The sequence below is a fragment of the Urtica dioica genome, chromosome 2 (genome assembly GCF_054948205.1).
Source record: "Urtica dioica subsp. dioica isolate 48M chromosome 2, U.dioica_male_clone48M_v1_H2, whole genome shotgun sequence".
NCBI lineage: Eukaryota > Viridiplantae > Streptophyta > Magnoliopsida > Rosales > Urticaceae > Urtica > Urtica dioica.
The window spans coordinates 41,711,780-41,726,976 of record NC_142757.1 but is presented as its reverse complement, the minus strand read 5'-3'; the positions used below and the strand labels follow the sequence as shown (position 1 = coordinate 41,726,976).

Sequence of the window (15,197 nt, the reverse complement as noted above, 5' to 3'; positions counted from 1 at the left end):
ACAAATTCGTTTTGAAGCTATTTTATTAAAATCAAAACACGTTGTTTGGATCATTAAAAAGAAAGTTCTATGTACCGATGGTAAAAGATTTTTAGAATAAAAACAATTTATCCAAAAATCATGAAATTTAAAATACTTACTAAGCACATCTTATATATTCTTGTATGAAAATACCAGATTTAAAATATAATTGTAGCTATTTAAAATAGATAAAAGGTTTGCGTTACTTATCAAGAGGTGTCGCAAAACAGAAAGTATTTTAACGATTATTGTTGATAAGAAAAACGTAACAATCAAGGTCATCATAATCTAATGAAAAAAAAACAAAATATTAAGTAGGAAAATAAAATACCTCTGAAAGAGTATGAAAGAAAAGCTCGTTAATTGATACTTACAAAAAAGATCCAACGTGTGACAGGAACAAGTCTTAAAAGGTTGAGGTTTCTTTTGTTTGTAAAAAGAAAAAGAACATGGAGGTGTATATGGAATAAGGGGAGATACGAGCAGGAAAGGAAGAAGTTGAGAGAAGATTATTTTGGCTAAAAAGGTTCCGATGATGTCGTCGTTCCGATGATGTCGTCGTTCGCCATTCCTCACCACTATTCTCCGTTCCTTGCCACTCTTCGCCGCTCTTCTCAGCTCATCTCCGCCGTTTTCCGCTCCTCGCCTGCGTTCGCCTCTCTTTGTTGTTCGTCGCTCATCGATGCTCGTAGCTTTCACCATTTGCCTTTATCACTGTTTGCCACTCCCGAGGTTCAGCAAAAATAAGAGAATCACGTAGATGTTCATCTCATCTCAAGGTAAGCAGCCTATAATTCTCATTTTTAGTCTGAATTTTTAAATAAAAATTGGGGGGTTTTAGATTTCTAGGGTTTGAAATTGGAATTTGATTTGAGAATTATGAAATTGTGCTTGTTTGGTTTGTTATTCGTTGACGATTCTCGTTATTTTTTACTGCGTGACTTTTCCCTCCTGTATCATGTGTTGTTTTCTTCAGATTTTATAAGTGATTATGGTGTTCGAGTTTGATTTTCTTACGTTGCTGAATCAGGCCAAAATTTATGCATATATGATGAATTATATAGCTCAGACTTCAAAGTCAGTCTCTTCTTACATTTATTATACAGATACAAGGCCAAATCAGTCTCTTAAGTCATGGGGTGCTGAGCTTTGGGCTCCAACATTATGCTTTTACAGAGTTTGAGTTGTTAGCAGAGGAATTGTTGATGAGTGACTCTGTGATCAGGGTATTTAAATTTGATAGTGCTATGCATATAGTTATGTATGAATTTAAGAACGCCTATGATATCTAAACAGTTAGGTTGCAATTATCTTTTTGCTGCCCACTACACTTTTCATGACTAGGAGATTTGATTGAAGCACAGCATCAGGTTCTATCACTTTTTTTACAATATTCATGTAAGATGCAAATTCAATTTTTTTTACTTAAGCCTAAACAGAGACACAACATAAGACTTCTCACATATATGAATTGGCACATACGAATTATGATCTGCATTCTTTTTTTTTCTTTTTTTCTTTTTCAGGCCGAAATGAAGTGATTCACCACCAAGATAATCAGCCTGATGAAGCAAGATGAGCTTTATGCTTCCCAGGATGGACCCATTATCTTATCTCATGTTTGATCCATCCTCACAATGAAAACCTCAGCTCCGCCGTTCCAAATCGAACCCCAAGACCAGTCCATGACCCCCAAATCCAAATCCAAATCGAAGCCCTAGAATTTCTTAACCCCAAATCGAAAAACTCTGACCACTGCCGCCGCGCTCAGACCGCCGTGCTCGGACAGTCGCGCTCGGACAGCCGTGCTTGGACCGCCGCGCTCGGACACCCGCGGTCGGACAGCCGCGGTCGGACACCCGCGCTCGGACCGCCGCGCTCGGACAGCCGCCCTTGGACAGCCGCACTTGGACAATAAGCAATTCTTCTCTTTTGAAACTTGTTAGAATTGTATAAACTTTAACTTGTTGTGTTAGAATTTTATAGTGAACTGTATGTTTAACTTATGTTTAAAAAAATAAGCTTGAAATTAATATGTTAGCAATTTTACAAATTGAAATTTTTATAAACTTAAACTTGTTAGAATTCTTAGAACCAGGCTCAGAGAGCACACCGACATTGAGGACCCAGCCATCTCAAGCACCCCCTCCAACACAGATGACCCCGCCCTCGGTTTCACGTCCACTTCGAGCTGAAGAAGGATCTGGCTCTAGGAGTGCGCCTACTGTAGCACGAAAGAGAGCTAAAAAGAGAACTGGTCGGTCTGCTTTGGGAACTCAATACGAGTAGTGATTTATTTTACCTTGATAGTATGTTATATTTTGATGTTATTAGCGTTGCGAACGTTATTTATTTTAGTATTGTATTTTAGTTTATTAGTATGAGACATTATAAGTATAATAATTATGAATTCATCATATGAATGAAATATATATTATTTTGGTTTATAAGATTTTATTTGTGTAATTATTTTTACATTCAAAACATTTAAATATTAGTGACAAAAAATTGGTAGAAAATAGATTACTCGGAAAAATGGAGGGAAAAAAAAGGCGGGAAAAAGTGGCTGGAAACCATGGCGGGAAAAAATTGGCGGGAAAATAGGTTTTCTGGCAAAATATAGTGGTCGAAATCAGCCGCGACAATAGCCACGACTAGTCACGGCTGATTTTAGCCACGAAAAGTCGTGGCTGTTGATCAAGTCGTGGCTGTTGTCGCGGCTGTAGTACCAACAGCCACGACTTTCATAGCAACAGCCACGACTTTTGTCGCGGCTGTTGCCAGTTTTTGTTGTAGTGGGAATCACCTTGTTCCTTAGGTATTTTCTTCATGATCAATAATTTGTACTGGCTTTTCTTCATATGTCAAGTCTTCATGTACTTCGATAGGCTCTTGGATTAGCTCATGATTTAGATCGGGCAGGTACCTTTTGAGCATCAAGACGTGAAACACATTGTGCACCGATGCTAACGTGGGATTCAAAGATAGACGGTAGGCTACCTTTCTGATTCTTTCTGTGATTTCGAAATGGCCAATGTATCTCGGGGTCAATTTTCCCTTCTTTCCGAACCTCATCACACCCTTGAGAGGTGCTACCTTCAAGAATACGAAGTCTCCTACTTGAAATTCCAGTGGTCGCCTCCTCTTGTCAGTGTAGCTCTTCTGTCGACTTTGGGCAGTTCTCATTCGATCTCGTATCTTCTTGATGGCTTCAGTAGTGGTATCTCGAATAAAATGTGTCTTCTCGAGGCTATTTTCTCCGGATTCGAACCAGTGAATCGGAGATCGATACTTTCTACCATAAAGAGCTTCATATGGGGCAACGCCGATTGAAGCTTGATAGCTATTATTGTATGAAAATTCAATAAGTGCTAGACTATTATTCCAACTCCCACCAAAATCCATGACACATGCTCGTAGCATATCCTCTAAAGTCTGAATAGTCCTTTCGGATTGGTCATCCGTCTGGGGGTGAAAAGCGGTACTGAACTTTAGTTGCGATCCCATCAAATTTTGCACGCACCTCCAGAAGTTAGAAGTGAAACGACTGTCACGATCTGAGATGATGGACAAAGGAACGCCATGCAGTCTCACCATGTTATAAACGTATAGTTCAGCCAACTTCTCCGCGGAGTACGTGACTTTCATTGGTATGATTCGGGCAGATTTGGTCAAACGGTCCACCACTACCCATATAGCATCATAACCCTCAATTGTTTTAGGTAACCTAACCACAAAGTCCATTGTGATTTGTTCCCACTTCCATTCAGAAACCTCGATTGGTTGTAATTCTCCAGCTGGTCGTTGATATTCGGCCTTCACTTTCTGGCATGTAAGGCATTTACTGACAAACTTTGCTACGTCGCCTTTCATTCCATTCCACCAGAAGTGTTCTCGAAGGCCTTGATACATCTTCGTGGACCTTGGGTGGACTGAATATGGAGTCTCATGTGCTTCGGTCAAAATTTGTCTTCGTAACTCGTTTTCGTTGGGTACACAGATCCTTCCATCGAAAAAGAGTACATCATTCTCCGCAAGAGAAATTTTTTACTCCTGACCTTCCAGTGCATTGTCCTTCAGCCTTGACATCTCAAGATCACGTCCTTGCGCTTCTTTGATTCTCTCGAACAGATCTGATTTTAAGGTCATGTTAGCTAGTCCCCGGGTGACAATTTCAACTTCCATGTTGTTGATTTCGTCAACGAGTAAATGAGATAATGCATGCATCATCGATAGCCTAGCCTCATGTTTCGTACTTAACGCATCAGCTACCCCGTTCGCCTTTCCAGGATGGTAATGGATACCACAATCATAATCTTTAACCAATTCTAGCCTTCTTCTTTGTCTCATGTTCAACTCTTTCTGAGTGAAAATGTACTTTAAGCTCTTATGATCGGTAAATATCTCACACCGAACACCATACAAGTATTGTCTCCAAATCTTGAGGGCAAACACCACTGCGGCTAACTCCAAATCATGGGTAGGAAAATTCCCCTCGTGGTTTTTGAGTTGTCGTGACGCATAAGCCACTACTTGTCGTTTTGCATTAACACAGCACCAAGACCTATCTTTGATGCATCGCTGTAGATAGACAAAGGTTCTCCACTTTCAGGGACTAGAATTGGAGCGGTGGTAAGTCTTCTCTTCAACTCGCAAAAACTATGTTCACACTTCTTTGTCCACTCTTACTTCTTATCTTTCTTCGAGAGGGCGGTGGGTGGAGCAACTAATGTAAAAAATCCTTCCACAAATCTTCTATAGTAACATGCTAGACTGAGAAAACTCCTTATCTCTGTCACTCTTCGAGGTGGCTTCCAATCATTCACGGATTCTATCTTGGCAGGATCGACGGAGATTCCGTCTTTAGGAACCACGTGTCCGAGAAAATGCACTTTATCCAACCAAAATTCACACTTCGAGAATTTGGCATACAACTGGTGTTGTCTCAGCGTCTGGAGTGCAACTCGTAAGTGACCCTCGTGGTGTTCGGCGCTCTTAGAGTAAATCAGTATGTCAGCGATGAAGACGATAACAAACTTATCCAACACTTCGCTAAAGATCCTATTAATCATGTCCATGAATGCTGTTGGAGCATTAGGGAGCCCAAAAGTCATGATAGTGAATTCGTAATGACCATAGCGGGTGCGAAAAGCTGTCTTCGGGATATCGTCCTCCTTGACCCATAATTGATGGTAGCCAGATCGCAAGTCTATCTTCGAGAATACCTTCGCCCCCTTGAGTTGGTCAAACAAGTCATCAATCCTTGGAAGAGGATACTTGTTCTTGACTGTTACCTTATTTAGCTCTCGGTAGTCAATACACATGCGGAAAGACTCATCCTTCTTTTTGACAAATACAACGGGTTCTCCCTAAGGTAAATGACTAGGGCGAATAAATCCCTTATCTAATAATTTTTGAAGTTGATATTGTAACTCTTTAAGCTCGGCAGGGGCCATACGATAGGGTGCTTTGGAAATTGGACCTGTTCCAGGTAGCAACTCGACTGCGAAAGAAATTTCACGTTCGGGCACTAATCCAGGGAGATCTTCAGGAAAAACGTCAACATATTCCCTCACCACTAGCACATCTTGTGGATTTGCTTCAACCTCCTTCGTCTTGTCCACCACCGACGCTAGGTATCCATGACACCCTTTACTCATCAACCTCTTAGCTTGCAATGCTGACCCCATCATCTTTGGTCTCTTAAGTGGTCTTCCTACATAGGTGAACCTTTTTCCCGTCACCGATTCGAAGGTTACTCTTTTTCGCCGACAATCGATCACTGCATTATTCTCCACTAAGAAGTCCATACCCAAGACGGCATCAAAGTCTTTCATTTCTAAGACAATGAAGTCACTCTTTAGCTCTTGTCCACTTATAATTATCGATACATCTTTGAGACAGTATTCCGATAACAAAATATCGCCAGGCGATAATGCCGTCCTGAAAACCTTCTTCGTTTTCACTACACTATCGCCTAATCTCCTAACCAGTTCTAACGAAATAAAGCAATGCGTAGCACCAGAGTCACACAATACGAAAGCATCAAGATGAGCTATAGGAAGCTGACCTGTTACTACATTCGAAGAGATGGCTAAGGCATCGGCGTTGGTGTAGGCGTAGATACGAGCTTGAGCTGGTGGTGGCATTTGGGTGGATGTAGATGCTTCCAAACGACCCAAAGAGATTTGTGGCCCTTCTAGTGCGGTCGGCATGCAGTTGAGTCGCTCGTTCTGATTCTGAGGCTGGTACTGTCCACTCTGAACAAAATTCGGCTTCGGGCAGTCCTTGAGGAGGTGACCCAGCTGACCACACTTGAAGCAGATCACGGTCCCTCTCTGGCACTCTCCAGGATGCGTCTCTCCACAAGTCTTGCATACTGGAAAATTTGTTCCCTATACCTTGACCTTGTTGTTGGTGTTACCTGCATTACCGGGATGAGTCCTTTTCTTCCCATTCCTATTTCCATGGGGTTGCGCCCTGAAGTCTTGATTGTTGCGGTTAAGTTGGTGGTTACTTGGTTGGTTTGGCTTCTTATTGGTGTCGGGACCCTTGTTTTGAGCTCTATCTTCTTTCCGAGCCTTATAAAATTGGTCTGTTCCTCCTTGACTTGGATCAAGTGATACTCAGCTTGCATGGCACATTCGAGACAATCGGTAACCGTGGTAGGTGGATGACTTCCACTATCAATGGTTAAAGTCAACTCTGGTCGGAACATGCTCATCATATGTCTGACTCTTTCGGTCTCTGTCAGAACCAAGTGTGGGCACAGTCTCGCCAATTGGTTGAACTTACTAACCGCCTTAGTCACGGTCATCAAACCTTGTTTCAGCTTCGCAGACTCCTTCTGTTGAACATTCATTGCCCTCATGTTGAAATACTTCTTGGTGAACTCTTCCAAAAAGTCATCCCAAGGCATAGCTCGCACATCTCTCCTTGTTGCCACTGTTTCCCACTAGTAACGCGCGTCTTTCTTCATGAAAAATGTGTTGGAATTGATCTAGGGTTTAAGAAAAAGTTTAACGCTTCGTGAAGTGGCGGAATTTTATAAAATTTCTTTTCAAGTAAAAACGGTTTTTACTAACCTAGACAAAGAGCAAGTACATATAAATAAAACTAATATGAGCATAATAAATCTGCTAACCTCTTTAGAAGCTTGAACGTTGATGAGCCTTCGAAAGGTTGAATACGTTCGTCTCCTCGCAGCACATCTCTCTTTCTTTCCTCGGCAACTCGAGCAACCACGATAGTTTCTATCACTAAATCACTCGAAATAAAAGGAATCAGTGAGTGGGCACTTTTAAACACTACGACTTAAGAACGAGTCTTGAAGTCGCAGAGCTAAACTCTAGGTCAAATGAGGACCTAGGTGCAAAAACAATAAAACGAAATTGACTAGAGAGAGAGAGAGGAGAGGGGCGGCCACAATGTCTAGAGAGAGAGGCTCTCAATCTCTAGAACTTGGGATGAATCAAATGTGTGGAATGAGGCTCATATTTATAGGAGAGGTCTCACCTTCAATAAGGTAGTTTCCTCTTCTATAGAATATCACATATTCATGAGCAAAAATCCCTTATTTCCCATTCCATTTGGTCGGCCAAGGCAGCGTACTAGAGGCTTGGATTTGTTTCCTTTTTTGTTCCATGCCTTGCCTTTTTCTCAACTTGGGCGCCTATTTCATTTCCTCATAGGGGAAATTTGTTTCCTCTTTTTCTTTTGGCAAGTATCTTCATACATTTATGCACAAAATATTCTCTCTTTCTCTTGGGTATGTTGGGCGCCTATCCTCATCTAGAAATGGCTTCTAGAAGCTTTTCCATTTGTTCATGACAACATGAAAAAGGCCCATTAAGAATTTTCAATAAAATTCTTATGAAATGAAATTAATCCACAAGGCCCAATGATCAAGTCATGGCCGAGTGTTATTGAGTCATCAAATGACCTTGTCAAAAAATTTATTGACATTCATTTCATCCTATATCTCAAAAGACAAAAATACCCTTTTGACTATTTTCGTTCTTGTTTTGACTTCGCTTCCAGTTTAACTATTCCTAATCGATGTGATTCGTGACAGTGACCTCATGGATCCAAATGAACAAAGCTTGAGCTAAAATACTTGGACTCAAAAGTTCACAAACCTTTTCCAAGTTTAGCTTAATGTGAACTGACTCCACTAAAGAGTTGACACTGAAAATCTCTCGGTTCAAATGAATTTATTTTCTACTCAAGAATTCAACCTAATTGTAATGAGTGGATCCACATAATATTATCAGTGTTTACCCTTCATGAATATCATCAGCTAGTCGGGATTTACAAAATTACCATTTTACCCTTCTAGCTGTTATTTCCTCAAATCCTTTGTCGCTTGTGAATAAGTTAAAAACAATGTATTGACGAGGAGCTAACACGTCACATTGTTTCATCCAAAAGAGTCAGGACTCAATTTGGACACTGACCAGTTCATTTATTCACACTCCAAGGAACAAAGCATGAGGTGATCTATATTGCATTTCAGCAATCTTGTACATGAATTCCATATCTATGAGAACTTCACAAAGTTACTAATGACATTCTCACAACTTAGTACTTCACCAATAGGCCTCGTTCGGAATCACATAGTGAGTCCGAACTCTGACTTTCTCAAATGAGAATACTAAGGTGTGAAATGACATTTCTCATTTCAGGATTAAGGTAAGCACGATGCAATTCATACGTAGTGAGTTCGAGACATAAGAGGTTAAATGGTTTGTTCTTATCTTGTCTCTAGAAGTGCACTTGTCAATTCAGTATCTTCGGAAGATACCTAGAAGAACTATAGAGTCTCTAACTCTCAATGCCCCATAACCAGACATCATAGATTCTTCTAACAATCGTACTGAGGTCAATAGTCCTTTGACCCTTAGATTGCGAATATATCGTTTTAAGCAAACTACGAAGAGTTTGTTCATGCAAATCTACATTTGTCTCTTCGTAAGTTGTTTAGTTTGTTTATGGACTAAAGACTAATGTTTTATCATAAAGCTTCAGACAAGGAAGATTGAATGAACGTTTCAACTTTTTATTAATGAATAAGCAATTACAAGCAAGAGTCTTCATAAGACTATATGACATCAAATGTACATAAATACACACTACAACTCTTCTTATGGGCACCATTGACAACAAACTCCCACTTGACTCAAAGAAGATGTGTGTAGTCGTTCATGCCTAATCCCTCTCGATGTTGGTCGAAGACCTTGTTTGCTAGGGCCTTGGTGAATGGATCTGCCAGAGATCTATTTCACCTCTACGTCTCCGCGCTGCTCGATCTCTCAAATCAAATGGTATTTCCTCTCAATATGTTTAGAGCGCTTATGGCTTCGATGTTCCTTTGAGTTAGCGACAGCCCCACTATTATCACAATAAAGGGTCATGGGCTCGTCGACGTTTGGAACAACTTCCAAATACTTAAGGAATTTTCTAAGCCATACAGCCTCTTTGGATGCTTCACAAGCAGCCACATATTCTGCTCCCATTGTGGAGTCAGCAATGCAAGATTGATTAATACTTCTCCACACAACAGCTCTACCATTAAGGATGAATACAGATCCCGAAGTGGATTTCCTGGAATCCTTATCCGCTTGAAAATCGGAGTCGATATATCCCGCCATAGTCAGGTCAGTACCTGAGTATGTAAGCATCAAGTTCCTAGTTCTTCGAAGATACTTAAGAACATGCTTAACAGCAATCCGGTGCTCGGGTCCAGGGTTGGATTGGAAACGGCTAACTAGTTCATAGCATACGTGAGGCTTCCTAGTTCATAGCTAACTAGTTCATAGCATACGTGAGGATTGGAAACGGTTGTTCCTAGTTCATAGCATACGTGAGGCTTCCTACGGCAGAGGCGTAAGGAATTTTCCTCATGTCTTCAATCTCTTGTGCAGTCTTGGGAGACTAGTCCTTAGAGAGTGAAACTCCATGCCTAAAGGGTGTTTGGCCCTTCTTGGAGTCTTGCATCGAGAAGCAATCCATTACCTTATCAATATAAGATGCTTGAGAGAGCAACAGGGTCCGGTTTTTCCTATCTCGAAAGATTTGGATCCCCAGAATGTACGCGGCTTCTCCTAGATCCTTCATATCGAATTGCTTTGCCAGTCAGACCTTAACCTCAGATAACTTACCCACATCATTACCAATGAGTAGTATATCATCGACATATAGCACCAGAAACACAAATTTTCCTTCGTATATTAACTTGTAAACACAAGGCTCATCTATTGACTGTTCAAAGCCGAAGCTCTTTACAGTTTCATCGAATCTAATATTCCATGACCTAGATGCTTGCTTTAATCCATAAATGGACTTAAGCGACTCACAAACCTTGGTCTCTGACCTTCTTCCATGAAACCGTCTGGTTGAGCCATGTAAATGCGCTCGTCAATATTGCCATTCAGAAAGGCTGTCTTGACATCCATTTGCCAGATCTCATAGTCGAGAGCTGCAGCTATGGATAGGAGTATGCGGATGGATTTAAGCATCGCGACTAGCGAGAAGGTTTCTTCATAGTCAATCCCTTCTTGTTGGGTATAACCCTTTGCCACAAGTCGTGCTTTGAACGTCTCGACGTTCCCATCAGGACCCCTTTTCTTCTTGTATCACCACTTACACCCTACAGGTTTAATCCCTTCAGGAAGGTCTACAAGTTTCCAGACTTTGTTGACATACATCGAGTGCATCTCAACTTTCATGGCGTCAAGCCAAAGGTTTGATTCAGAACAAGCCATCGCTTGGCTATAGGAAACAGGATCATCCATGTCAGAGACGGCTACGAGAGAGTCTCCATAGGACATGTACCTGTCAGGCTTTTGAGTAGCCCTCCCACTACGTCGAAGTACTACTTGACGAGATTCTGATGAGTTAGGTTGTGTTTCAGTTGGGGTAAGAACAGTTCTTACAGATGAGGTAGAAGTTTCCTCACCCAACTTTTCTTCAAGCACAATTTTGCTTCTAGGTTTTGCATCCTTCATAAAGTTCTCCTCGAGGAAACGAGCATTCGTACTAACGAAAGTCTTATCGTCCTCGGGACTATAGAAGATGAAACCCTTGGTTTCCTTTGGATATCCCACAAACAAGCACAATTCTGACCTACTAGCCAACTTGCTAGTCTTTTGCCTTAGCACGTGTGCAGGGCAACCCCAAATTCGGATGTGACCTAGATTTACTTTACGGCCAGTCCATCGTTCTAACAATCGTACTGAGGTCAATAGTCCTTTGACCCTTAGATTGCGAATATATCGTTTTAAGCAAACTACAAAGAGTTTGTTCATGCAAATCTACATTTGTCTCTTCGTAAGTTGTTTAGTTTGTTTATGGACTAAAGACTAATGTTTTATCATAAAGCTTCAGACAAGGAAGATTGAATGAACGTTTCAACTTTTTATTAATGAATAAGAAATTACAAGCAAGAGTCTTCATAAGACTATATGACATCAAATGTACATAAATACACACTACAACTCTTCTTGTGGGCACCATTGACAACAAACTGAGGCACATACTACCTTCTCCTGCTCGGTTATGTTCATGAAGTTGAAGATCGTCTTGATCTCCGATATCCATTCGTCAGCTACTAACGGGTCGGTCGATCCTTTGAATTCAGGGGCTCTCATCCTCCTGAACTTCTCGAATAGGTCAACATCAGCAATTATTTGACTCATTAGAGGTACACCCTGAGGAACAGCCTGTGTCGCCGTATGCACTGGAACATGGGCTGGCGGTGGCGGTTGTTCCCCTTCTTCTACCTCTTCATTTTTCTGATGAAGTTGGTTCCTCAACTCGTGTATCTCGGCTTCTTGAGCTTCGATACGATGTAGTAAGGTGGTAACTAGAACTGTTAGATCAGGTTTGCCAGCTGGCTGAGCAGGGGCGGGGCCATGTGGATGTTCTGCTTCTTGTTGTTCGGGGAAATGGGCAGACCCGAGGGGCATCTTGATTAGGAACCTCAATGGCAACTCTGCCTCTTCCTCTACCCCGTCCACGAGCAGCAAGGACGTTTTCCATCTAAACTCTTGAAGACATATTCATGATTAGGATTTTTGGCTACTAGAACTATTATGATCGATTATAGAAAAAAAAAACACACAAACATACTCCATACATAAAACTTTATAAAACTCTTTAAAGAAGAGTGCATTTCCCAAAAAAAAAAAATAACTAAAACACGCAATTTAATTCGAGCATATCACTCAAACTAAAGCAAAACCAAAATCATAACAAGAGTATAAAAGGTATTTCATACTTTAGGAAAAGACAAATAAATCAAAAGTCTAGACTACCAAGAAGGATTTAATCATCGTCTGGATCATCTTTAGAAGGGTCCTCCTCTGGTTCAGACTCGACAGGGTCCATACTAGTATCGTTCCCTAGTGGCAAGTCGTCATCGTCGACCAGCTCCATGTAGTGCTTCATGTGCCTCAAGAAATCTTCGTAGGCTAATCCAGGCGCAGGTTCGTAGGTGCGACACTTCCCTCGTTGTTTTTCAAACTCGGAGAGCCCATTCCAGTAAACACTAATAGCTTCATCATCATCGAGATGAAAAGGACAGCGATGGAACATGTCGGAGGAACGGTTGTAGTGCTCCTTTGCCGTCTCCCCATCCTTCATCTTCCATGAACTCAAGATTATCCGGTAACGTCTTCTCTCCAATTTTTTTCTTCCATCCTTGAGCGGTGAAGTTTCGTATGACCCCATCCTTCATGTACTCCCAAACAATTTGGGGGTGATCCTCAACCTTCCTTTTCCAGTATTCCAATACTCTCCCTTTTACTTTAAAGCAAATGTCCATGTTGTTACACCATTCCCGCGTGCCAATGATATCTATCACCTCGCTACTTAAAACTGGAGGTTTCGTCTCTAGGAATTTGATCAAGAGATTGCTATCGTCATTGCGGCCTCGGGTTTCCGCAATCACGTGCTTTGTTACTTCATCATCCATCTAATCAAAGAGGTAAGAAAAAAATTAAACTAAAGGTACAAAATAAAACAAAACTAACATACTTGAGTAGGGGATGCAGCCATGCGATCGAATAGCGAGGGTGATCGTAGGTTCATTGCTCTGATACCAACAGTGACGACTCGGCTTTCCGGACCGTCATACTTATCTTAATTCTTTTACTTAGAAAAAAATATGGATAATTTTTTTTAAGACGTCATTTCATTTATAAAGTTTAGACTCTAAAATAAAACAACTTTGAAAATAACCAACACTTGAAATCTTACAAAACATTTGATGAAGATAAGAGAAGTACTTAATTCGGAATTCCAAACGAATGTAGATGGTTGGAATATTCAACGGAAATAAAACCATAAAAATTCAACTTCAGTTTTTCAAAACTAATTAAACTTGGAAAATGTCTCAAGCATAAAAATCTCAAACCGAGTGTTTAGAAAATTGCATAGCGGAAGTCTTTTAAATAAGCGAGCGGAACCACAACCCAACCCCTTAGCCATCGAACGCCGCTGATCCACCCTCCTCACTTGTTCATTTGTTGCTTACCTACAACACGGACGGAATACATAGAATGAGCTAACGCTCAGCGAGAATAACTATAACTCACAAAAAGATGAGTAATGCGATGCATGATCCGGTTATTAGTGTTTTAAATTCTAACAGTGTCATGGTCTTTCGTATATCATAAATATTATCATATTTTATTCGGTGTGCCCCTAGAGTAGTCGTACCAATTTCAGTATACACTTTGGAAACGAACTACGGGGCTGCGACCTCTCATAGTTCGCACGATCTAATAAACATATAACTTATAAGAAGACTCTTTTAGAGCCCGTAGGTCGGCTCGAGAGAATTCTTTTAATACCTCCCGTTCGAGGCGGTACGCCTCTCTTACTTATCTTTTCACTTGGTTATTTGCGTTGCATACAAAGATTTCATAAACATAAATAAACATGTTAATAATTAGAACATGATATGCCAAAGTTGTACTAAACTCATACATAAACTCATCATAACAAGACATAACATAATAATCACAATTCACTCAATAACACATACACGCATATAAGAAATATCACACAATCAATCATATATCACATATTAACCAATTCAGATCACACACTCATCGTAATTAATTTTAAACTAATCCGTATTGTAGTGAGATTATTCTCACCTTGTTTCGGAAATGTGCGACTTTAAACTATCGAACGATCGGAAAACGTATTTGGCTCGGGACCTAAACAATTTTTGGCCTAATAAAATTTCTGGAAAAACTTAGAGACGGGACTCAAAAGTGAAAAGACAAAAATACCCTTTGCTCTAGGGTTTCGGCAAAACAAAATTTCAGAGAAAAATTCTGGAAAAATTTCACATAATAGGAAATAAAATTTTAAACATTTTCTTCTTTAGTGAAAGTTCCAAAATCCGACTTCAAGATGATGAAATCTAATTTAAACATATATTGTCTAAAAATTGAGTTTTACAGAAAACATGACAGATCTGAGCACTTGTTAAAATAAATGCTGAAAAAAAATACATCCGATAAAAGAAAAATCCTAATTATTTTTATATATAACAATAACAAATATACGTCGCCGCGGCGAGTGTTTTTTTAATTATTTGAAAATTGCACGATGGATGTCTACCCACTACAACAAAAACTGGCAACAGCCGCGACAAAAGTCGTGGCTGTTGGTGCTACAGCCGCGACAACAGCCACGACAAAAGTCGTGGTTGTTGCCCCGTTGCTGTTGACCAACAGCCACGACTTGTCGTGGCTAAAATTAGCCGCGACAAAACAGCCGCGACTAGTCGTGGCTATTGTCGCGGCTGATTTCGGCCACTAAATTTTGCCGGGAAACCTATTTTTCCTGCCAATTTTTCCCGCCAATTTTTTCCCGCCATGTTTTCCACCCACTTTTTCCCGCCATTTTTCCGAGTAATCGTTTTTCTACCAATTTTTTGTCGCTAATATTTAAATGTTTTGAATGTAAAAATAATTACACAAATAAAATCTTATAAACCAAAATAATAAATATTTCATTCATATGATGAATTCATAATTATACTTATAATATGTCTCATACTAATAAACTAAAATACAATACTAAAACAAATAACGTTCGCAACGCTAATAACATCAAAATATAACATATTATCAAGGTAAAATAAATCACTACTCGTATTG

General features: G+C 40.2%; 1 protein-coding gene and 1 long non-coding RNA gene across 2 annotated transcripts; one reads left to right on the top strand and one right to left on the bottom strand.

Annotated features, from left to right (window-relative positions):
• Window positions 1-294: 294 nt before the first annotated feature.
• Window positions 295-2,402, top strand: LOC149404801 (uncharacterized). The gene is made up of 3 exons (XR_016295450.1): window positions 295-800; window positions 1,128-1,419; window positions 1,548-2,402. It is a non-coding gene; the product is annotated as an uncharacterized LOC149404801 (long non-coding RNA).
• Window positions 2,403-4,706: 2,304 nt separating this feature from the next.
• LOC149404800 (uncharacterized) lies at window positions 4,707-11,987 on the bottom strand. Its single transcript, XM_089607679.1, has 6 exons — window positions 11,562-11,987; window positions 6,446-6,976; window positions 6,092-6,326; window positions 5,924-6,016; window positions 5,504-5,818; window positions 4,707-5,104 (listed from the first exon to the last, which is right to left on the bottom strand). Exons 1-6 carry the CDS (start codon window positions 11,985-11,987, stop codon window positions 4,707-4,709), a joined length of 1,998 nt encoding a protein of 665 aa, XP_089463805.1.
• Window positions 11,988-15,197: the final 3,210 nt, after the last annotated feature.

What these genes read in the sequence shown, in the direction of transcription:
- LOC149404800 (XM_089607679.1), bottom strand. Translation starts at nt 11,987, where the DNA reads ATGCCCCTCGGGTCTGCCCATTTCCCCGAACAACAAGAAGCAGAACAT. An exon ending in ACATAACCGAGCAGGAGAAG is followed by an intron (nt 6,977 to 11,561) that starts GTAGTATGTGCC and finishes GCGCGTTACTAG; the next exon opens with TGGGAAACAGTGGCAACAAG. An exon ending in GACTCATCCCGGTAATGCAG is followed by an intron (nt 6,327 to 6,445) that starts GTAACACCAACA and finishes AAGTGTGGTCAG; the next exon opens with CTGGGTCACCTCCTCAAGGA.